At 42.6% G+C, this 25,965-nt stretch overlaps 1 protein-coding gene across 1 annotated transcript in view; it reads right to left on the reverse strand.

Annotated features, from left to right (window-relative positions):
* The window catches only part of cacna1ab (calcium channel, voltage-dependent, P/Q type, alpha 1A subunit, b), a 118,518-nt gene that overhangs the window by 60,731 nt on the left and 31,822 nt on the right, over positions 1-25,965 (reverse strand). Inside the window, exons 5-26 of the mRNA XM_061829210.1 lie at positions 16,313-16,404; positions 16,076-16,228; positions 15,756-15,943; positions 12,758-12,861; positions 12,566-12,681; positions 12,432-12,476; positions 12,262-12,354; positions 11,581-11,778; positions 11,132-11,244; positions 10,943-11,055; positions 8,251-8,382; positions 8,091-8,163; positions 7,506-7,626; positions 6,213-6,280; positions 5,987-6,093; positions 5,683-5,839; positions 4,916-5,523; positions 3,215-3,507; positions 3,010-3,142; positions 2,805-2,934; positions 2,640-2,699; positions 1,512-1,618 (exon numbers count right to left, since the gene is read on the reverse strand). Of these exons, the coding sequence (XP_061685194.1) occupies positions 1,512-1,618; positions 2,640-2,699; positions 2,805-2,934; positions 3,010-3,142; positions 3,215-3,507; positions 4,916-5,523; positions 5,683-5,839; positions 5,987-6,093; positions 6,213-6,280; positions 7,506-7,626; positions 8,091-8,163; positions 8,251-8,382; positions 10,943-11,055; positions 11,132-11,244; positions 11,581-11,778; positions 12,262-12,354; positions 12,432-12,476; positions 12,566-12,681; positions 12,758-12,861; positions 15,756-15,943; positions 16,076-16,228; positions 16,313-16,404 (3,204 nt within the window). The remainder of the gene's footprint in view (positions 1-1,511; positions 1,619-2,639; positions 2,700-2,804; positions 2,935-3,009; positions 3,143-3,214; positions 3,508-4,915; positions 5,524-5,682; positions 5,840-5,986; positions 6,094-6,212; positions 6,281-7,505; positions 7,627-8,090; positions 8,164-8,250; positions 8,383-10,942; positions 11,056-11,131; positions 11,245-11,580; positions 11,779-12,261; positions 12,355-12,431; positions 12,477-12,565; positions 12,682-12,757; positions 12,862-15,755; positions 15,944-16,075; positions 16,229-16,312; positions 16,405-25,965) is intronic.

Raw genomic sequence — 25,965 nt, forward strand, 5'->3', positions numbered from 1 at the left:
ACCGCACACTGCGAATGGAGGGAAATTTGTCTACTTTTAACATCTTAAACACGGAAAAAAAGAACATTTGTCACTCAATCCATAACAAACCAAGCACCCAAAACTTTTTTATGGATATGGAGTATGCGCGGGGGGTGTGTGTGAAAAATAATGCTTTGAAAAACTATGGAAGAACACATGTTAAGGACAAATGGATGACAAAATCTTCGCTGAGTTTGGATCAAGTGAGGGAGCTGACAATAAATCTCTTGTCTTGAAAGCATTAAGACAATTTCTTGTCCCTTTAGAGAAAAGTATATCATAATATAATGTAGCGCAAACAACATACTAACAAATGTTGCCATTTTCATTGCCCCAAAGGAAACCTTCAAAACTATAGGAGCACTATCCAAGAGTTTACCACAAGGCAGAACAACCAGCAAATGTGGTACAGTGCAGAACAGGCCTTAGAGTCCCCCTGTTGGTCTTCATGGTGAAACGTAAAGTTGATTACCTCTGCCAAGGAGTCTGCGTCAGCCTGGGTTTGATTTTCACACAGGAGGGACGTTTATTGGTTTGTTTTGGCATGAGACTACACCCCACCCCCAGATTCCAGGATGTTGCATGAAATTATTAAAAAACATGTTTAGAAGGCCTCAAAATCAAGTGGACAACTGTAAATCTGGTAGTAGTTTTAAATTTCACACGTGATAACTGATTAGGTTTACATCGGGAAGGTACAGTGCATCCTTTCTTTTCTCTTCCTGGTTTGAGGTGTTTAGGAGTTGTCAATCACTTGAGTGACCATTACCACCACCTTTAGGACTGGAGTGGCATAGCTGCAGCAATTCATGACATTTTTCTCAGATTTTTACAGTTTTCTCACATTTGAATTACATTTATAACAAATGAAAATTATTATTATTATTATTTGATTATAATTGAATTTACTAATACTAATTTAAAACGTCGTTTCTTGCTTCCGTAGTGATAAGCATATCTTTTATCGTTACAAATAACAAAATTCGCAGATTTCTTTCCTCCTCTTTTGAGGTGTTAGGCAGGTTTTAATAACAATGTTACTACCACCACCATATGCAAGAATGCTAACTCCAACATGACACTTTTCCCCTAGATTTCTACCAGATTGTGCTTTTTTTTATGATGTTTAGATTAAGTCGCTTGAAAAAAAAGTCAATTTGATGTGTATTAACGACACACGATACTACTTTCCGTTCGGGATTTGCTCTATTTAATTAAGCCTTGGCAGAGGTCTGCGTGATCTACATGAGATGATTGACAATGGTGGTGGTGAACACAGAGAAAGACCAGCTGAAACAATGTCAGTGATGAGGAGAATATAGAGAGATAGTTTAGAAGAGGAAGTGGATCAGTACTGTGATCTGCTTCAAGACATCAACATTGTCCAGTCACTCGGATGGCTATAAACAAGGGTCTTTCTGTGGATATATATTATGAGGACTTGTGTGTTGGGGGTGAAGATGATGGCGGAGGATCGAAAAGTGACTTACGTGAAAGCGAAGGCCACCAGAGCACCACTAACCACTATAAAGTCCAGAATGTTCCAAAGGTCCCTGAAGTAGGAGCCTTGGTGGAGGAACAGGCCCAGCACCACCATCTGGACCAAACAGACCATGTCAGTTGTCATGACAACACAATCTTCCATCCATCCATCCATCCATTTTCTTAGCCGCTTATCTTCACAAGGGTCGCAGGGAATGCTGGAGCCTATCCCAGGTGTCAACGGGCAGGAGGCGGGGTACACTTTGAACTGGTCAACACCCAATCACAGGGCACATAGAGACAAAAAGCCGCACTGGCAATCACACCTAGGGGCAATTTATAGTGTCCAATTAATGTTGCATGTTTTTGGGGCGTGGGAGGAAACCGGAGTGCCCGGAGGAAACCCACGCAGGCACGGGGAGAACATGCAAACTCCACACAGGCGGGTCTGGGATTAAACCCGGGACCTCAGAGGCCAACGCTTTCCAGCAGAACCACTGTGCCACCCGAGTTGCTTATCCTTATTTTTTTTCATTATTTTCAAGAATGCGATCAATGAAGTTTACACTGTTGAGGAATGGATAATATGGGTCATTTGGAGTCATTTGGTTGACGTGGTTGGAGTAATATTTTAGATGATTTACACTGTATTATTGTATAACACTGAACATATGTAAAACATTTACAATAATCATAATGTTACCTCTTCGTAGATTATTCTTACGGAATGAGGAAATTCAGCAAATGACTTCCAGTCCAGCCCAAAAGTATTACATTATCATACATTTGCTCATTTGAAAAACGGTGGCTTCAAATAAAAGGTGCTTTACGCAGTTTTTTAAAACACATCTAGATATATAGTAATTATGAAATAAAATCTGCAATTCTGAACATTTATCTCATATTCATCATATTCTGAAACCCAAATGTCTTCAGTATAGAATGAAAATAAATCAGCCGACCTTGCTATTGCAATACTTTTGGAGGGGACTGTGAGTTTATTTTAAGTCTCAAGATTAAGGTTCTACAGGAGCTTTGATGAAGTCTAAGCACTTAAGTGTATTAAAAAATTAAACATATATGACAAAATTAGAAAAAAAAATGTCTAAAAATACACCTAATTAGTTACGTCGTACCTTGATGAGCATTTCAAAGGTGAAAACACCAGTGAAGACGTAGTCAAAGTAGCGAAGCACCTAAGAATGGAGTGGATGTCCAAGAGTTAGCAGAGAATTAAAACAGAGGATCCTAGATCAAAAAGCATAGAATATGCAACATAGGAACATGACGCAGCTTCTTACGTTATTTTGCGGCGAGTCTGGCCACACCGGGTCTTCCGCTGCGAGCGCGATGCTACTCATGGCGATGACAGACAGGATGCTAAACTCAAAGTATTTGAGGGTGAGAATGTAGTGGCAGCACTTCCGGAAACTGCAACACAGAATAAGTCGGCATTGTGAAAAACAGAGGTTTTGACGAGATCGGGTCTTAGCTAGGGTTACTCACGGGTTTGTGGTAGACATGATGAAGCAAGAGCTATAGGGGGGCATGGGCTTGGGTCCATCCTCGTCACCCTCATCGTCATCGTTCTCTTTCTTCTCCTCGTTCTTCTTCTGGTCCGTGTTTGCGTTCTTGTTCACTGGGAAGACAACGAGACAGATGTTCAAGTGGTCCCCATTCTGTTTTTCCACCGCAAAAAAAGTGCGCTTACCTTGGAGGATGGCATTGGTTGAGGGATATGGGTAGACGGGCGGCATGTCAATGCTGGTATAGTCCGGTTTGGCCATGCTGCTCAGGATCAGGCTGTCCATGCTGTGCAGGAACGTGTGAGTGTCCACATTGCAGTAGTTGAGCAAGTTGTTGACGTGATCCGGGTCGTCAGGCGGCGGCAGGTCGTAAGGCTGACTGGCCAACTTGCTGTTGTTGCGCAAGTTGTCCAGGTCCTCGTTGTGTTGCTGTATGGGCCGCGTTGTGGACAGGCTGGGACAAGTGCTGTGGGGCTCCCTGGTGGAAAGAGGGTGAATGAAGTTTACATGCTGCATTCCAGATCCAGACCATCTAAAGCCTTGTTTATACCATCCAGTCAAGTCACAAGTCTTGTTTCTACCATCACAAGCAGTAATGTGGGAGATTTCATTCAGCCAAATAAATGCCTTGTTACAACCACCTAACCCATCAAAATCCTCATCGCTCTGATGAAATCCATCAAAGGCCTTTTCAACACGATCTAGCCAATCATAAGTCATACCAATGAACCTCATAATTCACAAGTCACGTTACGACAACTAGCATATCAAAAGCCTCGTTTCTACCATACAGCCAATTAAAATATTTTTTTCTACTCGCCTATCAATCACAAACCGTAAGTTACAGTACCTTTGAGTCAATGGAAAGCTTTTTAACTACGATCACAAGCAGCACCTGCGAGCCTTCATTCAATCACAAGCCTTGTTGCTACCCTCCAACCAATAGGAATCAGAATCAGAAATAGCTTTAATGGCAAATATGTAACAACACACAAGGAATTTGTTTCTGGCAGTCGGTGCCGCCCTGGTCAAAAGACTTGTTAATACCAATTGGGGAATCCCAAGTCGTGTTCCTACCATGTAACAAGAAACAAAAAATACCAGTCACAATACCCACTCTACCATTTAGTCAATCAAAGCCTAGTTATTAGCCCCCCCCCCCTAAAAAGAAAAAAAAAGTTTTGTTACTATCATCCTGCCATTCACAAGGAGCTTATAAAACTGTCCAGACAATCAAATGAGTTAGCTGGAACCGCAGTACTTTTGATCACCAATCAATTCACAAGCCTTGTTCTTAACATTACAGGTAAAAAAAATCTAGTTTATTACTTAGTCTCAGAAGTAGAACCCGCACCTTACTAGAAAACAAAAAAATATTATTACTACATTTAACTGAACAAAAATATTGGTACTACTATCTAGCCAATCAAAAGCTTTAGCTGCTATCATCCAGCCAATCACAAGTCTAATACTATTTAACCGGTGTCGAGCATCACTGACATTATCAAGATAATCACAAGCCATACTTCCCATCATTCCATCAATTACAAACATCCAGTCTTAACTATGGGCATCCAACCAATCACAAGCCTTGCTACTACCATCCAGTTTTAACTACGGTTATGTAGCCAATCACAAGCCTTGGTCCATCCAATCAAAAGACTTGCTGCTATCATCCAGCCAATCACAGGTCTACCGCCAAGTACCAGACCAATCTAGAGACTCTCTGATACCACACAATCAAAAGTGTCGGATCCATAATGTATTCAATCACTGGCTTTGTGTCTCCCATCAAAGCAAAAGGCTTGACTACGACCATCGACCCAATCAAAAGCCTTGCTGCTGTCATGCAGTCATTCACAGACAATGAATGTTTGTCCACTAACTTTCTAGAGCGATGTCCTCTGCTCCTATCCTGATTCCCATGACAATGCCGCCTGGTCTTCCGACCCTCCCCATCTTCGCCCTTGTCCCCGTCATCTTCGCCTCCCTTGGACCTGTGCCTCCTCCTGGGCTCGCCCTCCCTGGCAGCCTTGCAGTGATGTCTGACTCTACGGTGCTCGTTGTTGGCATCGGCTGCATTGGCGTGGTGAGGGGACGAGCTGCAAGCATCCCGGGCTTCTCGACACTCCCTGTTCCTGTGCCGGTGCCCCCGGTGACTCCTGTGGCTGTGCCTCTCCTCCGCCAAACGCCCCTCTTGGTTGCTGGCCTCTTGGTCCGCATCGCCCCCTGCCCCCTGTTGGTCTCGGCAAGCCAGTTCCTCTGTGTCAGCCCTCTGATGGTGATGGTGGTGGTGGTGGTGGTAATGGTGATGGTGGTGATGGGAGGTGCGGTGACAGTGGTCCAAGTCCTGCTGCTGATACTCCTGGTCAAGGGACAGTTGGCCAGGAGGGGTTTTGTTGGTATTGTTGTTGCGGTTGTCCTGTGGGTTGACCACCAGGGGACGGTCCAAGTGGGTCTTCATGTCACCACGTCCTTTCCGCGGGTACGACACCTGGAAGAGTGTGTGCCAGATGCGATCAAAACTAGTGGTTTCACTGTTACAACACATGTTCAAGCGATAAACATTGCAATGTGGTAACGTCGACATGTTGACTAATCAGTTTAACCTCTACTATCTACAGTACATGACATAGTTTATGGGGGTCCTCACCTCCTCCCCCTCGCCTCCCAACTTCCAGTCATCCTGCTCCAGCTCGTTGTAGAGCGCCTCTCGACTGGTCATTAAGTTCTGCCGGCGGATCTCGCTGGTCCGCTGCTCCCACACAGACTTGTTGCCCACTTTGGTGTGATTCCTCTGCTGCTCCTTACTGCACACAAAAACCTTACCTTAAGGTACTCTGGTACATTTTACTTTAGGTTCATCTAGAAATTTCACCCCAAGTCCCAATATCCCCTTTTTAGGTAGTGTATACAGTTTCATAAATAAACACAAGGTTTGCCGTAGGTCTACTCACGCAGCGATGGAGAGGTTGGCGGCCGAACGTGGGCTGACCTCAGCCACCTCCTTGGCCTTCTGCATCGCAGTCTTCTGATTGGCCGCCTCCTCTTGCTCCTCCTCATCCTGTCACGAGAAGATGTGTTTGAAAAATTCCGTTTTAGGAAGACCGCTTTACATGTGTAATCTTCGCTATACGGTCAATAGCTACAAAGAATGTTGTATTGGTCATTGACTTCCTGCACCTTGGTGAGTTCCTGGGCGTTGGCGAGGTTGTCCACAGCAATGGCCAAGAAGACGTTGAGCAGCGTGTCTGAGGTGCATCAAGTTATAGATACGAAACAATCATCTTGACGATATTTCTTGCCATTACAGATACGACACAAAACGCACAAGTGTGACAAAGGAAAAGATTTTAATTTTTTATTACCTACAAGTTGCTCAAAATTTCAAACTGTCCCTTCACTATGTAATTATGGTGCATCTGGTGTACAATTTTAGGGGAAAATAATAATCTAGTTTGTAAGATGGCAGGAACCAAAAAGCTTTCAGATTTATTACATTCATTTTCATTTCTATAAAATAAGTTATTTTTACTTTGTCGTTATTCGCCTTTTAAGTTGAATATTAGGAAGATAGTTTACATCGAATGCATTTTATAACTTGGCTACAGAAACAAACTTTAAAAGTAGCATACATAATAGAGGTTTTCATTTTTAATAACATTTAAAAATTGGTTAAAACATCTTTCATTATTGTCAAAATAGAGAATTGTCTGAAGCATGGTGGGAGTTTTAAAACTACTTTTTTTAAACTTCCATCTATTTTGAAATAATGCTGGAAAAAAATGTGAAATAAATATAGGTGAAAAAAAAGTTTCCAATTGTAAACGCTTTTAAACACCCTTTTTACTCTGTAAATGTCCAACATTTTATGTTGTATTTTTAGGAAAGTTTATATAATAATGATGAGCCATTTTTGAATATATCTGTGACAACTACTGTAAATCTAGAAAAGGTGAAGGGATGAATCCAAACATACATTATTTGAGCATTTTAAACTTTCAGTTTGTAGTGAGGAGTAATATTGTATTTTGAAAGATACTTTAAATCTAATCAATTTAACAAATGGATGTAACAACAAAATAAAAAAAAAGAAGACACTTAACACTTTTCTACACATTTCAAAATAATTTAATAATAATAATAAAAACTTCAATTATGGAAAAAAATAAACCACTAAATGGTTTTATTTTTGCATAATATACTAAATCTCTATAAAAATGTACAAATATTTGAATAATCTACTTGAAAATATTCTTTACTGCATTATTATAATGATTCCTGTTAAATTATTACTATTATTAAGCAGTTTATATATTTAATACATTGTGGAAGCTAGCTGGAACAATAAAATGTGAAGCATTTAAAAAAATGCAATATACTTTGTAGTATGGCTTTAACAAAAAGGAAAGTGGAAAAAAAATAAAGGGTAGCATTCATTGTGTGTTCTCTGTGATGGCACGGGTAGGAGGATACAGTTGCCGAACAGGGTGAGGACGATGAAGAAAATGGAGAAGACCATCCCCTTGTCATTGACGCCCCCTTGAGACTTGATGCCATTGTACATGACCATGTTCCAGTCCTCTCCCGTCAGGATCTACATAAAGCACGCAGTGAAACCATTTACAACCACTGGACTCATTCAAAGGGGGCCGTAATCGAAGCGGAGTTCCTCAAAATTGTAAGCCGAATAGAGTTTTTGAACGATCTTTCAAGACCTACAGACTACCGAGTCCTGTGGCAATTCAACCACAACTTCCAAAAAGAGCTGACTATGGCATTTATCTCCCCCTCTTTATTCCCACATCAATAATATCTACACGAAAGTTGTGCTGATCACAAATTCAAAGCGATGGAATTCAGCATCTGGTGTCTGTTTATTATTACAGTTACTGGATGTAGAATCTGAAATCTAACAGAAAGCTGGATGAGACTCTCTACCTTGCTTGCCATTTGATAAAGGCACTTGGCGAATATATGCATCAGATGACAGATTTAAATGTAAACGGCAGTTAATGAGTTAAAAAAAACAATCGACCATTGTACTCGTTTGGGGCTAACCTGAAACACTGTCATGATGGCTGCCGCAAAAGTGTCAAAGTTGGTGGGCGGCGTTCCGTCCTCAAAGTTGAACCTGCGACGGAGGAATCCAATAAGGCAATTCCAAAACCACGAGCAAACATTGAAAAGTGACATTTTGTGTTTGAGTGTGATGACTTACTGTCCGCCAAAGAGCTGCATGCCCAACAGAGCGAAGACCACGATGAAGAGGAAGAGGAGGAAGAGCAAGCTGACGATGGACTTCATGGAGTTTAGCAGAGACACCACCAGGTTGCGCAGAGGAGCCCAGTACCTGAACACAACCATGAGGAACAAGGACCAAGCAGAAGAGGAGTGACTGCAATGAAGAAACCTTTGAAGACTCATGAAGAAAACACTATGAAATACTTCACAGGAATTTAAAAAAAAAAAAGTCATTTGGACTAAAAATAGAGGAAAAGTAATATAAAAAATTAAAACATCTATCCATCCATACATCCATTTTCTTTGCCACTTATCCTCACAAGGTTCGTGGGAAGTGCTGGAGCCTATCCCAGATGTCAATGGGCAGGAGGCGGGGTACACCCTGAACTGGTTGCCAGCCAATCGCAGGGCACATAGAGACAAACAGCCACACTCACAATCCCACCGAGGGTCAATTTTGAGTGTCCAATTAATGTTGCATGTTTTTGGAATGTGGGAGGAAACCGAGTGCCTGGAGAAAACCCACGCAGGCACGGAAAGAACATGCAAACTCCACACTTGCGGGTCGGGGATTCAACCCAGGACCTCAGAACTGTGAGGCAAACACTTTACCAGTTGATCCACCGTGCCGCCTAAAACAGCTGTACTGGAGATATTTTTTTTGACAAATGAAAACTTTTTTTTTAATTAGTACTATTTATGTGACAGTTTCTGTCCTTCATTCAATATTTTAAAATGTTTTTGGGGCAAAAGTTTTTATTGCTGTGTAGTATGTATTTATGTATTTTATTATTGAATTTAATTTGGTAGATATTTAAAAAATGTTTTTTTTTTCATTACTGCATGATTAAAATGAAAATGAATTTATTTGTTTTCCTTATAATGTTGCTCACCATTTTTCCATAAATTGTGTACTACCGTTTAAAATATTTGTATTAATTTACATTTAAAATTACCATTTGTTAAAAAAAAAGTTTACCTACCTTTGTCCAATTAATTATAAAAAAAAAAAAATCTATCCTTTCATTGACCTCTTCTTCAATTAGCTAAACACAGAAGGTTTGTCCGTTTTTTTCTGTCCTTTGTGGGCTTGGATAACAAAACAACAACAAACACAATGGATATTTTTAGCCCGCTTGTGTGTTGGGACCATTCATCATTCAAGCAGGGAGTCACCAGCCAACAATTAAACACTTGGACAAAAGAAAACAAAAAGCTGCTTCGGCCAAATCCAATTAAAATATCCCCGTCAAGGAACATCAAAACAGTGACGCAGGAGCAACGCATCGACGGCCAGGACCAAAACTCTCAACAGAACTTATGATGGAATCCAAATATTGATCAAAGCAGAATGTTACATCCAGTGCAATCACTACTTTTGATGGAATCAGAACCTCCGATGTTTGCCAGAACCCAAACTTTTTGCTCCAGAACATGAGAAACACTCGGTACTTCAAACTGAAGTTCAAGTTCATTTGTCTCATTCGAAATTATACATAAGCGTGAGTAGAGCAGTTACTTCTCATACAAGTAAAACCTCTGGTAGAACCACAACGTTTTATAGAAGCAGAGATTGTTGCACTAGAATTTCACCAAGAACCCACGTTTTACAGAACCAAGACCGATACAGAAAAAATAAAACTAGAGCTTTACTAGAATTTCAGATGGAGTGAGATGTTCTACTACAAATTTCACACAAAACCAGCTATTTTGAAAGAACCTGAACTTCCTTCCAAAGCTTTTGATGAAACCAGATGCTTGCAGAAATTGTGCAAAGAGAACATCTGATACAACAGCAAATTCAGACAGAGACAGCATTTCTGATAGAACCAGAACTTTAAGCAAAGCATAGCGAAGCAAATGTATTTGTATAGGGCATTTCATACACGAGGTAACTCAATGTGCTTTACATGATTAAAGGCATTTGAAAACAAAGAGATAAAACATTTAAAACAGGATAAAAACAATAAAAATGATAAACACAATATTTTTTAAAAAGACAAAACAGCATACAGTGCAAGTAATATGATCAAAAAGTGGATATATGGTATAAAGCATGAGGAAAAAAAGAGTTTTCAATCTGGATTTCAAAACATTCCCACTTGGGGCAGACGTCACCTCTGTTGGCAACTTCTTCCATTTGAGTGCAGCACGATAGCTAAATGCTGCTTCACCGTGTTTGCTTTGGGCTCTGCGCTCCACTGTTTGACCCAAGTCAGTCAATCTCAGAGCTCTACTGGGTTAGTATTCCGTAAGCATTTCTTTCATGTATTCAGGACCTAAATCATTTAGTGGTTTAGAGACCAGTAGCAGAACTTTAAAATCTATTCTAAAGCTGACTGGAAGCCAGTGCAAGGACTTTAGGATTGGAGTTATGTGCGCTGACCGTTTTGTTTTGGTCAGAACGCGAGCTTCAGCATTCTGAATGAGCTGCAGCTGTTTAATACTCTTTTTGGGGAGTCCAGTCAGAAGAGCATTACAGTAGTCAAGTCGACTTGAGACGAAAGGCAAAATCCCTACTTTTGATAGAACCAGAACCTTTGCAACAACCAGACCTCCGAAACAAAAACGTCTGATACAAACAAGGAAACAACTGCTAGAGCCTGATCTTGGACTTATTGTTCAGAACTTGTGAGAGAAGCAGAACCAGTAACGTGTCCGCCACTCACTTGGTGACTTTGAAGATTCTCAGAAGTCGTAGTGCTCGCAAGACGCTGATCCCAAAAGATGTGCCCGGTTTGATTGTGGCCCAAACTACCTCGAAGATGCTGCCCACGATCACCTTTACAGATACACAAATACAGTTTAAACGTGTGTGTGTGTCTGTCTCCGTGTGTGTATCTGTGTGTGTATCTCACCACACAATCAAAGCAGTTGAAGGAGGAGTGGAAGTAGGGCTGAATGCCAAGACCGTACATCTTGATCAGCATCTCAGACATGAACAAACCCAGGAAAATAAACTCTGCATAGACTGCACGGAAAAGATTTAGGAGGATAAAACACCACACTAACAAAGAAATAACATTTCATTTGTATATAAAATATAGTTTGTATTGCCGACCACAGATTGATGGAAACAAGGAAGAGGTGATGCAAGTAGATAGACAGATGACATCGGAAAGATGAAAATGAGATCGAGGTGACAACAGAAAGACAAAAACAAGGAAGCGGGGACGGTGGAAACGAATAAACAATAAAAGGACAAGGTGAGGAAAAGGCAATGATAGACTGACAGAAACTCGGGTGAGAAGAAGAAGTGACAGCTGAAGGACAGAGAGGCGGAAGCTGGCGCGATGCCGACACCCACACAGGAAGTCCGAGAGCAGCTTGGGTTGGTCGTAGTGCACGGCCGCCACGCACATGGTGTTGAGGCCCACAAGGCACAGAACGGTCCAGTAAAAGGCTTGCGTCTTCACCATCTTGCGGATGAAGAAGCGCAGCCGTTTTTCCTTCTTGCTGTAGCTGGAGCCGTCCTTGCCGCTCTTGATGCTGGAGCGGGCGAACCCTGAGCCGCACACGCGACGTGACAGCGCTTAAACCGTGCCGTTACTTATTCGTTGTGTCATTATTGTGATGTGTAAACGTATGGCGCGGTGTGAATGTGTTGTTACAATGTAATACAAAAATACCGTGTAACAGCAGTGGGTAAAAATTATTTATACATTGCAGTATCCCCCCCCCCCAAAAAAAAAAAAAACGTTTTGTATTCCACTGGTGTTTTTAGGCAATGGGGGAACAAATAGTTTCAATCGAACGGACAAAATCAGATTTAATGGACAAACCCTCCCCTCGCTATGTGTACGTTAAATTGAGGTTCGCCTGTATTACAAATGTTTACAGAATGGATAGAGTATTTAAATCAATATCTACATGGATTGCAACCTAAATAAATTGTGAGGTTCATAATGTCCAGCCCAACTGTGTTGTATGAATGTGTTATTATAGTGTAGTGCTGACTTGCTGCGTTAAAAAGTGTCATGCTTCCTACCGACAGCATCTCCCATGCTGTCTTCCCCTTCCTCCGTGTTCAGCAGCTCGGTCTTGTTGTTCTTGGTCTTAATGGTCGGCCGTCGCCGGGAACCTAGCGTGACGACAAGCAAAATGTAGTTGTTCACACAGTCTGATCTCATGCAATGGAATAGAGCGGTTAGGAGTCACCATCAAAGTTCCCTGTGCCGTCCTCCTCGGCCAGGATCACCTCCTCTGCAAAAAAACAAAAACGAAAAAAAAAACAAAGAGAAGTGAGTTTCAGGTTGTGTAGCATGTTGGATTTTGTACCGTGCGCCACTTACCTGCTTTACAGATCCACTCCAAATAGCCGTTGAGCTCCCGTTCAATCTGCTGCTGCCGCCGGAGCTTGAGGAACTCGCTCCGGTTCTCCACGCGTTCTCGCTCTTTGGCAAACTCACTGGAGGCAGAGCAGCGAGACAACATGTGAAACCTGCAAACCGGCGCGATTCCACGTACACAATGAAGAGGCGTACCCTGAGAGGACACCCAGCACAAGGTTGAGCATAAAGAAGGAGCCGATGATGATGAGCGGGATGTAGTACATCCAGTTCCATGCGCTGCCCTCCACATCGTTACTCTAAAAAAATAATAATAATAATAAATAAAAATGGTGAAACACCACTCATGCGCATACATTGAGCTGTTAAGGAAAGAAAAAAAATCTACACTTGTCCAGGAAATAACTGAAAAAAGAATTATAAACAAACATTTTTAAAAAAATTTACTTTTTGAAGAACAATTAATTAATATGTTGCATATCTGAAAGAGTTGAGATTTCAATCTACGCTGCACAGGAGAGCAAATTCATAAATGCAAATCAGGTATTGAATTCTTGTTTTTTTTTTTAAATGAATGAATGAACTACAGTCATTCATAAAACAGACCAAAAAAAAAACAGTAATAGCATTCCCACACTGTCAGTCAACGAGTTTTTCCAAGGCTTCAGTATTCTTTCTAATCCTGACGGTAATCCTATTTATATATTTTCTTTTGATTTTCGATGAGCAAATGTAATGGAAAGGAATCAATTCACATGCTGCGGCCGCTGCTGTGGTTGCTTGTGGTCCACCTCCGATCGACATACCCTGGAAGCTCATATTTTCTGTTGCTTCCAGAGCTAATTTCATGGATTCTATCATTTATAAATGCCTCATTTCTGTGTTATATACATAGCGTATACGAGACTTACTACTTCATATTTGACCAAAGTATGCACTGTTTCTTATTTCTCATTTTGTATTTGTGTCCTTTGTCATTTTCCATGTCAAGCAAGCTTTGATGATACCGGTTTTTTTTTTGTTTTTTTTTTTTCCCAGAATTAAGATGAAGATTAAGAAAATTACGAGTTCAAGTCATTCACAGACCGCTGAAATGTGGCCACCTCGCTGAAATCAAAAGACAACGCATTAAAGTCGAATACATTTCTCAATCAGCGTGACCTTGTCGGCACCCGAAACGGGTCATCTTTTGACTTGTTCTGACCGGGGTAAGGCTCTCAAGTGCAGCCCGCCGGAGTGCTGAGTGCTATTAAACTTTCATCGGACGGAGGTCGGTCTTCATCCCTCAGAGCGGACGTTAAAAATAGAACCAGATGGACCAGAATAGAGGGAGGAGAGGCAGAGGAAGGAGGAGTGGGGCTAACAAAGGGAGAGACGCTCATAATGATGATGATGATTAGAGAATGGTCAGATCTGGTTCTAAATAACTATTTCCTCGTTTTAGCAATGATACCAATGCAGTGAACCCCTGTGTACTACAGATTTGATTTTAATTTTTTCCCCCAAGTTTTTGTCATTTTTTTTCTATTTTGTAGGGGAATGATGGTGGTTTATCCCAGTTTATGCAGTAATTTTGGAGGGTTAAAAAAAATAATGGTTAAAAATTGCACATTTTCGCTATTCGCGGCCTCGTCCCTATCGCCAGCAAGTAGTGGGGGTCCACTGTCACTGACTGTTCTTGATTCTGGTCACACAAGCGTTGCATGCAGTAAAATACTCTACATATGACACTGCTGACTATTCTTACTGCGCTTCACAAATGCGTCACATGCAGGAAAATGCTCAACAGCGTTGCATGTTACAAAAATGATATCAAGAATTAGGAAGGACAGACAGTAGTGTTGTATTTGTTGTGTTTTGCCACATACAATACTGCTGCGAGCAGTATTGGTGCAAAGCCCAACTCCAATGAAGTTGAAAAAGCAGAATGTAATGACTTGCAAACCTTTTTCAGCCTAGATTCAATGAAATCACCACGACAACCAGGTATTTCATGTTCAAACTGATAAACATTAATTTTGTTTTAGTGCAAATAATCTCTCATTTTGAATTTGATGGCTGGAACTAATTCACAAAATCTTGAGCTTTAAGTACATTTCCTTAGCATTACGTATTCTTTCCCTTGAACCGCATGACTTGGGTCAAATGTTTTGGTTGACCTTCCAAAGGTTTTGACAGTATTCTGCTGGAATCCTGGCCCATTAGCCTCCAGACTTCAGGGAGTGAGAAAAAAAACTGAAGTGTGTGTTTTTGCACTGTATGTAAACTTCTGGCCTCAAATGTAGGTGGCAAGGCAAAATCTGAGATTGAATGGCCATGACCTGTGATCCTTCAGACAGCACTGTGTTAAAAATTGGCATGAAATTGTAAAGGATATTGCCCCCTGACCTCACACACACTTCAGAAAACCACAGTCACAGTTTGTGGCTACAGCTATAAATGCAAGTTAAAACTCTACGACACAAAAGCCATAAAGCAACAACACCGAGAAATGCCAGCAGCTTCTCTGGGCTGGAGCTCATCAGAGAAGAACTGACTCAAAGTGGAAAAGTGTGCTGTGGTCTGACGAGTCCACAACAAGTCCACATTTTCAATTTGGGTGGGCTCTTTCGGGGAGTTTAATAAAACGTCATATCCTTCGGGCCAAAGACGAGAAGGACCATCCAGATTGCGATCAGTGCAAAGTTCAAAAGGTACCATTTTTGATAGTGGTGCTGTGTTAGTGACTATGGGATATGTAACTAATGTGTACATATATGAAGGCACCATTAATGGTGAAAGATACATACAGGTTTTGGAGCAACACATGCTGCCATCCAAGTCATTTTGAAAGACGTCCCAGCTTTTTACAGCAAGACAATGCCAAGTCACATTGACGCATTCTCCCTCTCATTCTCATTCTCCACAATGACAAAGCCACAACAATGTGGCTTTGTCAATTTAAGTGTGAAAATTGGACAGGCCTGCCAGCAGTCCAGACCTGTCTCCTGTTTAAAAAGTGGGCAGCATTGTACAGCATGTTGCCAAAAAAAAAAAAAAAAATCATTTAATTTCAATTTGTGAACATCTGGAAGTAGCATAAATAGGCAACAACAATGCCTGTACTGTAGTTGCTTGTTTTTTTTTTTTTTTAACATGTAACGCTGCTAATTATTCATGCCTGTTTTCAGAACAAGGGACTCAGGGGACTCACGTAGTAGAGCATCTCAGTCCAGCCCTCCATGGTGATGCACTGGAAGACGGTGAGTACGGCGAACATGATGTTGTCAAACTGTGTGATGCCGAAGTTGGGCCCGATCCAGCCGTCCCGACACGTGGTGCCGTTGGGGCACATCCTGGACGGCAACTTGGCGCCGCACGGAACCTTGTCCACAATCTCACCTGACGGAAGACCAAAGACAAGTTGGAGATACCAAACAAAACTATTGATAACATGCTGATTGATATTCTTGCTACCATCCACAGGAGCATTGTATGAAATAACAAAAACTATAAGTGGTGACTGAGACTGACCCGTAATGTCATCGTAGCAGGTGGTGTGGAACTTTCCCATGTAGAACTCCAGGCCGATGATGGCGAACATGAGAATGGCCACAAAAAGCAGGAGTCCGATCTGGAGCAGCGGGATCATGGCCTTCATGATGGACTTGAGCACCACCTGCAGGCCTGGAGGACACATGGCGGCAAGCCAACTCGTTGAGGAAGACTCCTCGAGAAAACTCAGCCACACTGAGGTTTTCGCAAACTTACTCGGAATCCCCGACACCAGTTTGAGAGGTCGCAGCACCCGGACGGCTCGGAGGGTCCTCAGGTCAATGTGAGAGCGCGCAGATGATAATATACTGTGAGGGGACAAGAAATAAGGCTTACTGTGGATTGGACAGATTTGAAGTCGCTAGAAAGCTCGTGCATTTGACGTCACCATTTTCACGGCGCCATATTGCCACGCAAACAGAGCTGCTTGACATTGTGGGAGACATGCGAGTTTGTGTAAAGCCAGGGGTCATTTATTGAAATATTGGTATGTGTATTGAATACTAGCTGAAAAGATCGATGGATTCCGGCAAAGGTTAACGTGTGGGCGAACGCTTCCGCGTTCACGAGCTGTCAAAACCGTCACTATGTGGGATTTATTCCTGATGAGAACAGATCCAGCAATGAAGTATTGGTATGCGTCCAATTTCACAAGACAGTCCAATTTCTTCTCGGCGAAAACATCGACTTCGGCATTAAATATGGGTCCACTATGCCGAGTTTATCTAATTTTTCCACGTACCTTTGTTTATTTTCACCCTCTAAATGTCTAACAGTATTGGACAAGACTCTGAGCGTCATGCTACTGTACAAGACATATATTCGTGTCGTCTCCAACCGACTTAGCATTGAACATAGCTTTGTTAGACCTGCAACATGGCGACGTAAACAAAAGTCACGTGATTTTATGATGTAGGTGCACGAGCTCTATATAACAACATGTTCTGGATCTGTTAGCTCTTATCTTTCAATCACATTCAAACTCATGTTAAATGAGAACCAGAGCACCTAACATCTATTTTTGCTTTCCTGCTCAAAAATATTTATAATTCAATGTTGTAAAGGTTAAATGTAACTTTAAGGGGAGAAAATATTTTGAAGTGATTTATCCATCCATCCATCTATTTTCTTCACCACTTATCCCCACGAGGGTCACAGGGAGTGCTGGAGCCTATCCCAGCTGTCAACGGGGGCGGGGTACACCCTGAACTGGTTGCTGGCCAATCGCAGGGCACATAGAGACAAACAGTCACACTCACAATCACACCTAAGGGCAATTTAGAGTGTCCAATTAATGTTGCATGTTTTTGGGATGTGGGAGCAAACCGGAGTGCCCGGAGTAAACCCACCCAGGCACAGGGAGAACGTGGAAACTCCACACAGGCGGGTCCGGAATTGAACCTGGATCCTCAGAACTGTAAGGCCAACGCTTTACCAGCTGTTCCACCCTGCCACCCTGAAGTGATTATCTTTGGGGTAATTATTACAAAAAGGGGTGTGTAAACTTTTTATCCACTCTACAATTCTAGCTCAAAAAGTTGAGAGATCACAGAAAATGAAAGTGTCAGCATTAAAATTATGGGTTCATGTAATGTAGATAGTGGTACACAAAGAAAGAGAAAGAAAAGTTGTTTTTAAATTTAAAAAAAAGTTGTGTTGACTCGAGTTCGCTATAAAAAAAAGGAATTCAGATAAAAATGTCTTCCTCTTGTTCAAGACAGTGCAAGCTCTATCTCCTATGGCTCCAAGCCTTTCTGGTCAAATTATCTGGTCAAAGTGTTTTCTGCGTGTGTCTTTTCATATTGCGAGGCTGGAGTTAAAATAACAGTCACACGTTCGCGAAACATATTTTGAGTCACAGCACTAAATATGATTGCCGATTGATAACACGCCGCCTCTTCCTCTTCCGGCTCCCACGCGAGCTACACCAGCCATCCTCCCCCCGCCTCCTCTTCTTATTGGTCTCTCCAGCTCTCGTTGCTAATTCCAGTAAGAGGTCATTTATTAAGAGACGCCAAACCGGCAGCCAAGGCCCTCATTCCCTTGATGGCTTTTTAACTGCCTCGCCGCTAAAGGCCGACACCACCGCTTTTGCCCGGAGAAACACGAGCGCTAAGCAAAAATTTTAAAAAAGAAAAAAAAATTAAGCAAACGGCCCGAGGGTGATGGCGGGAAACATCAGGTGAGGGCTCTGTGAGTTAACTATTTGCATTCACCAGCCCAAAAGTAAGTCTCCTTCATAATTTCTGTTCATCGGAATCTCCGCAGAGCAACTTTGAGAAAATCCCAAAACAAATAAATAAATGGAAAACACTACATGATGCAGTCGCCCCTGGCAACTGACCAGCCAGCTCGCAGTGCACGGAGGCGACCTGTTGGGGGATGACAGCAAGAAGAGACTGGACTGCAGGCTGGGATTTTAGGGATTTAGGCAGCATTCAGTGGAATAAACGACTTCATAAAGGAAATCAAAAGAAATGAAAGGAGAGGAGGTGTTGCACCGACAAATTTCTGCCACTAGGGGCCGCTCATGAATCTCCTCAGATTGGGATTGTCACATGTAGCTCCAGAGCAAGTTAACGTTTGAACGACAATGAAATGACCACCATGAGCCCGCAACGGTCACGTCAAACCCATCCATTTTCCGAGCCACTTATCCCCACAAGGGTCGTGGGGGTGCTGGAGCCGATACCAGCTAATTTCATGCGCTGGCGGACTACACTCAGAACTGGTCGCCAGTCAGTCGCAGGGCACATATCGACATCATCACCGAGCAGGGATCGATCCCACGCTGCCCGCACCAAAGTCGGTTAACTCATGATCGACATCGATACCAAATTGCATGTTGCTAAGTGTAACTGGCTCCTTACACACTGAACTTACACACGTATAATGACATGATGGACCCTCTGAAAAATAGCCAAAATGGCCACTCTGAACCAAAATGGCAGACTTCCTGTGTCTTTTCAGAATAGTCTCAAAATTCCAAAATTCCCTTTAGTAGAGCGCTGTGTTTTGTGTTGAGTCATCTAGCTTTTTGCCCCACCCACACAAAATATCCATTTGTGAGCCGCTTATCCTCACAAGGACGCGGGAGTGCTTGAGCCTATAGCCTTGTTGCGTAGAAAGCACTATTTATAATCAGTATTTTGGCGCAAAAACTAACTTCACAAGACTTTGGTGATTTTTTTTTTGATTCATGCATTTATTAATTTATTTTTAATGGATGGAACCAAATGCTTTAAAATGTCAGTCCCGGTTCCAATCGGTTCGCAAGTCTCTATGGCCAACGCTAGTCATGAAAGCCACATCTACATAAAATTGCCTTAAGGGGCTGAATTTTTAACAACAATTTATCCATCCATCCATTTTCTTTTTGCCGCTTATCCTCACGAGGGTCGCAGGGAGTGCTGGAGCCTATCCCAGCTGTCAACGGGGAGGAGGCGGGGTACACCCTGAACTGGTCGCCAGCCAATCGGAGGGCACATAGAGACAAACAGCCGCACTCACAATCACACCTAGGGGCAATTTAGAGTGTCCAATTAATGTTGCGTGTTTTTGGGATCTGGGAGGAAACCAGAGTGCCTGGAGGAAACCCCCGCAGGCACGGGGAGAACGTGCAAACTACACACAGGGGGGCCGAGATCGAACCTGCGTGCTCAGAACTGTGAGGCCGACGCTTTACCAGCTGATATACCATGCCGCCAACAACAATTAAATTTCATAGAAATGATTGTGTATTTTACAATCAATCATCAAGCATTGCTACAATCTGCAGCCCACACGCAATGACAAAACCACAAAATTCAGTCTACCTCAGTGCTTAATAGATAAAAGAGACCTGTGGTTATCCCCCCCGCCACAGGACAGTGGGCATCTCCTCTGAGGCGGCGGGTGACAGAAAAGGGGGCGGATGTGAAGAAAGTGATATTCCCCCCTGTCCAAAGTGTGACATTCCATTGCGCTGTTTAGACGTAGTGATGACAGACTGGGAAACACCTCGCAGGCACACACACACACACAAATATGGCGCCATTCTTCTGTGGCCGTTGTGCTACTAGCCTCATAACTTTGCCATTACTGTAAATGGTTTTCCGCATGAACCATTACAAAACTGGAGGACTTCAATTTATCTTTGGACTAACAGGATATGGAGCTTTACCTAAAAGGGGGGAGATGTGACTAGGACCTCTCAAGAAACAGGAATGGACTTGAGATTCAAGACATGAAACTAGGATGGCCTCCCCCAGTCCATCAAAAAAAAAAAAAAATCGACTGCGACTTGAATTTTAAGAGCGAGATAGTACTGGATTTGTCCATTAAAGACGCTGGACCTGGGCATAAAATGACCCACGATCAGTCTAATCAAGTCTTAATCAAGATTTAAGATTTTAGAAGCAGTCCTTGGCCTTTTCTCTCTAAGTACTCAAACGTGACCTCGACCAGGATTGGTTTTTGAAGGACGATTATTTAGACTCACACAAGACCCCCCCACCCCCACCCCAAAAAAAAGGACACAGAGAACATGACATGTCTCAAAAGTCTTGACTTGGTCTTCGTCTTCCAAGGACTTTTGCAAATGACACCAGATTAGGACCTGTGCTGCAAAACACGAGATTTAGACTAAAGCCTTAGAACATGAGCTGCAGACACGTGTCCGAAATATTTAAGTCTTGGCCAGGTCTTGTCTTCCAAAAACAGGAACAGGACTTATACCCTAAGCTTGAGAACAAGGGCTGGACTTGCCCCTCAAAAACTTGATTTGACTCGAATTTTAATAAATTGGACTTAGACATGTCCCTTAAATGTTTGTCCCAATGACCTGACTGATAATATGACTTGAAATGTTAAAAAAAGATGACTTGAATGGGAGATGTGCTTTTGGCCTTTAATTACACTTGAACCAGAACTTGGAGTTGCACCTCAAAGACTGAACACTTTACAGGGTCTCATGATCAAAGAATCTGGGGGTCAACATCGGGAGGGGGGTGGCATTGCTGAGTTCAGGTTTGTGCCTGCTTCCTGTCTCCGTTTCCAAAGCAACCACTGAGTCCTCTCTCTGCTCCCCGAGTCTCCACGGTTACCGGCCTGCTCTCATTCACAAGTGTTACCATGGCAACATGGCTCATTGATGGAATCTCGTCATCGCTGCTACAACGGCGACGGGAAGTGGGGTCCCCGGGCGATTGATTTTTTTTCAGTGGCTGTCCTCCACCTAGACACCCCCCTTCTTCCCCCACCCGCTAGCTCACCCCATGCTGTCCCTCATTCTCTGCACACACACACACACACACACACACACACTCACACACACATTTTCAGTGTGTTGTGAGTCTTCCCTGAACACTTGTGTGTGCACGTGAGAGCGCGCGTGTACAATGATAAACACAGTGGGAGTGCCATGTGCGATCGCAGCGTGAGCTTCTGTCCTTTCAGTGCCTTCAACTGCGGACCGCCACCATCCCATAATACGCACACACAACGACGACGTTGCACACTAACGCAGTACACGAGGCTAACTCGTGCATAATTCACCAAAAAAAAACACAAAGGGTCGACTAACAGTAGGCTTTCAGTCTGTATTAGAGGTCACATGACTTGTACAAAAAGATTTTAGTTATCGCTAGCGGGGATTTTTTTACTATTTAGAAAATATGACTATTTATTTAGGCAGCACGGTGGATCAGCTTGTGAAGCGTTGGCCTCACAATTCTGAGGACCCGGGTTCAATCCCAGACCCGCCTGTGTGGAGTTTGCATGTTCTCCTCGTACTTGCGGGGGTTTTCTCCAGGCACTCCGGTTTCCTCCCACATTAAAAAAAAGGCATGCAACATTAATTGGAGACTCTAAATTGCCCGTAGGTGTGATTTTAAGTGTGACTGTTTGTCTCTATCTGCTCTGCAATTGGCTGGCGACCAGTTCAGGGTGTACCCCACCTCCTGCCCGTTGACAGCTGGGATAGGCTCCAGTACTCCCCGCGACCCTCGTGAGGATAAGCGGCAAAGAAAATGGATGGATGGCTGGATGGACTATTTATTGAAGATTTAATTTACAGGATATTTTTGCTGTATGTTCTTATTACAGTGTGGGGAAAAAGTTTGGCCGCCTTCTCAAATTCTTATATTTCTGCATAGTTTCTGCACTTTAATGTTTAAGATTGTAAAATAAATATAAGCAAAGTGAACTCAAAATGCTATTTTGAAATTTTAATTTGATTTATTGAGGAAAAAAATACTGGAAGTTACCTTGCCCTGTTTGAAAAAGTATTTAACCCCCTTTCAAATCATGAATGAGTTGTCTAATCACAATTTCTAACCTAACAAAGTCAAGAAAAATGATGAGTCAAAGCAATTGTAGATGTATTTTAATTCTGTTTAAGTCACTTGTTTAATAATTAAAAAAAAATAATTAGAAAACCCCTTCTACGTAATCATTCTATGTAATCTTTTGTATGATGGTTTGAAAAAAAAAAAAAAAACTTAGGTTTTTTTTTGTGGGTGGTGGTGGGATGTGGGTGCAGTTGTGTTTTTACAGACCAAAAAACAACATTTGTCACGTAGGTCTTAAATTGTGACTGCCCAAAGTTGGATATTTCAGCACTTTTCAAACTTGCGGTAAATTGTAGATATTTTTGCTGTTGTTTTGGCAGTGGATGTGGCAAAATTACACACACACAAAATCACTGGGTCTGGCCGGCAAACAGCTTCTCCGTGAAGTCGTTGAAGTGCATAAAGCAAACAATTTTTCCGAAGGGCCCGATGCATGTGTAATTTTTTTGCCAGTGAAAATTTGAAATGGTAGCAGTTTTGTGTCAACTCTAGGCCAACGCTTTACCATCTGATGCACCGTGCCGCCATTTTACTTGAGTCATATTGTTCAAAAGTAACAGTACTCTTACTTGAGTAGAATATTTGGCTACTTTACCCACCTCTCTAAACAGGTAACTGACGTCAAACGTATCAATATTTATAAAAAACGTCGTACACCACAAGTACTCTCTTGATTGGGAAAGGCTACCTACTGCCTGTGTGGGACTAAGAGAAAGGTCACGAGGTCACGAGTTGAACGGAGGACTTGGGAGTGTCAGGCTTCCCTTCGCGAAGCTTTCACAGGGCGGAAGGAAGCACTCTGCCGCTCTCGACCGCATTCTCCATCCTCTTCATTTTCTCACTCGGCCATTATTGCTGAGCTCAGCCGAGTTCTAACGAGTAGATGATGGACCCCGGTGCCCTCCCGCCATCTCCCGTCGTTAACCCTCTCCTAACTTTGCTCTTGACACCCTCCAATCGAAACTTGCTGGCAGTAGCGCATACAGTATCATCACTTTTGGGGTAAATAAAAGTGAGGAATAAAAGTGACGTGCCATCGGAGTCCAAAAAGCTTCACCTTGTGTGCAAATTCCAGGGCAAATACTGTACTTTGATAAACTCCAACTAGAGAATTCGCCAAACTCTTACTTGGGGAACTTGCCCATATGAGCCCCAATCAGAAGTAGATCATCAAAAAACCACAAACTTGGGAGCACTTCCATTCTAACACAACACAGAAGGTTTCAAGGATGCATGCACGAAATTGAACAGGAAGGCAAGCATTTCATTTTGAAGCAGCCACTTGGGTGTGAATTTCGGGGCTCAAAATTTGACGAACACCAATTATGGAATTCCCTCAAAGAAGCTTCAAATAATAAGCGTGTAATTTCACAGATGAGCAAGGTTAATTTGCGACTTTTTTGTGTGAGTGTGGTAAGGAGTGAAGAAACGGGTCCAAGCGGGGTAGAACAGTTGGCGGAATGTGTCTCTGCTAGGATGAAGGGCAAAGTCTATAAAACATTTGTGAGGCCGGCCATGATGTACGGATTAGAGACGGTGGCACTGAAGAAACAACAGGAAGCAGAAGTGGAGGTGGCAGAAATGAAGATGTTGAGGTTCTCGCTCGGAGTGACCAGGTTGGATAGGATTAGAAATGAGCTCATTCGAGGGACAGCCAAAGTTGGATGTTTTGGAAACAAGGTTAGAGCTTCGATAGTTTGGACATGTCGAGAGGCGAGAAAGTGAGTATGTTGGTAGAAGGGTGCTGAGGATGGAGCTGCCTGGCAAAAGAGCGAGAGGAAGACCAAAGAGAAGGTTGATGGATGTGGTGAGGGAGGACATGAGGGCAGTTTGGGTTAGAGAGGAAGATGCACGAGGCTAGATGGAAAGAGATGACACACTGTGGCGACCCCTAACGGGACAAGCCGAAAGGAAAAGAAGAAGCGTGGCATTGAAATTTGATGATTGTTTCATTTTTGTCATTTTGGGCTGGACTTCTTCAGACATTTATGTGAGTCTGGTGATGAAAAACAAACAAATAAAAAACAAAAAGGTCGTATTGCTAAGTAAAAGTGGCTTCGGGGGCTGAATTTTCTCCTTAAGTGTGTGTGACCAAGCCAATCTTGGTGGTCACACCCGCCACCCTGCCCAATTGTAAATCTTCACTACGATGTACACACCTGCAATATTTGATAAGCGTCGGCGTGAAAATGGATGAGGCGGGATGTCGGGAGTTTTGCGCGAGCCGCAACCTTTTAGCTGATGCCAATGGAGGGCAAAGGAGAAGCTCGATGAGAGAGAAACATGCCCGTAAATGACTGCAGAGCAATAAAACTAATTGAAGCCATGGCAAAGGGACAATTTCCAGCCAGGTACTCTCTCACTCTCCCTCTGACCTCATTTTTTTTTTTTTTTTCCTGCTGGATGTCATGTCCTGGCTACTGTAGCCACGGCAACCTTACGGCTTGATTTAATGGGGACATCTTGTGCTTGTACTGCTACAAATATTCTGTCTGCTTGGGAAGTTATTCATAGCCTGGCCAAATTCAGTCGCATTTTATAGACTTTAGCTGATGATAAGGAAATGTCCAAAATGATGTGACGAAAAACAGACGAAAGACACCACCTTAGATTATACGTTATATATGTTAATACAATTGAAATAAAAAAAAAAAGTCTTGTCATGATTTTTCATTTGCGTAGAGAAGATGACCAAACAAAAAAAAAATCACGAACTTACAATTTAGTGTCGATATAAATGATAAGGAAATGGGAGTGGCCTCTTGAAACTATTCATGATACTCACACCTACAAAATTTCATCTCACAATGAGGCGTCTGGGGCCAAATTGTTCAAAATTCAAATTTGTATATTTGGGTGAAATGCCTCGATGAGGGCCACTTCAAACTAAAATAGCAGAGTTCCTGTTTCTTATCTTATTTTGGCTTCTTCAGAATTTTTCGGGAGTCTACTCACAGTAAATATCCTTTCCGAACATCATGTTGTGTTGTTAAACTGGCTTTAGGGTCTGAATTTGAAATATGAGCTCCATTAATGGGTCACAATGAAGACAAAATCAACCCCAGAGGACAACTTTTATCCTCTGATGCCACTTTTGGGTCAAGCAGGACCCCGCGAGCCAGTGAAAGTTTTTTAATTGGAGCACACAAAGACAGGAGAACCACATGATGCTCGCACACGGACCCAAAGATGAATCCTAATAAATGCGGCTGAGGTAAAACATATGATTTGAATAAACATGACGAGTGAATGTCCATAAATACGCCATATAGGCCACGCATAGTAATTACGCGCGTCCCTTTGAAGTGTGTGTTTGTGTGTCAGGAGGGAAGCGGAAAAGATAACAGTAGTGTGTGTGTGTGTGTGTGTGTGTGTGGTGTGTGTGTGTGTGTGTGTGTGTGTGTGTGGTGTGTGTGTGTGAGGAAGGCTTCGCTGCCGGCTGATTGATCGTGAGGAGCAGGGAAAAGCAGGTTACTGCAGCACTCGCTTGGAAATGCGCGACGCGTGCACTCGCACGCACTCCCTTTCCCCCCTTCCATT

This window comes from Syngnathoides biaculeatus, chromosome 9, assembly GCF_019802595.1.
Source record: "Syngnathoides biaculeatus isolate LvHL_M chromosome 9, ASM1980259v1, whole genome shotgun sequence".
NCBI lineage: Eukaryota > Metazoa > Chordata > Actinopteri > Syngnathiformes > Syngnathidae > Syngnathoides > Syngnathoides biaculeatus.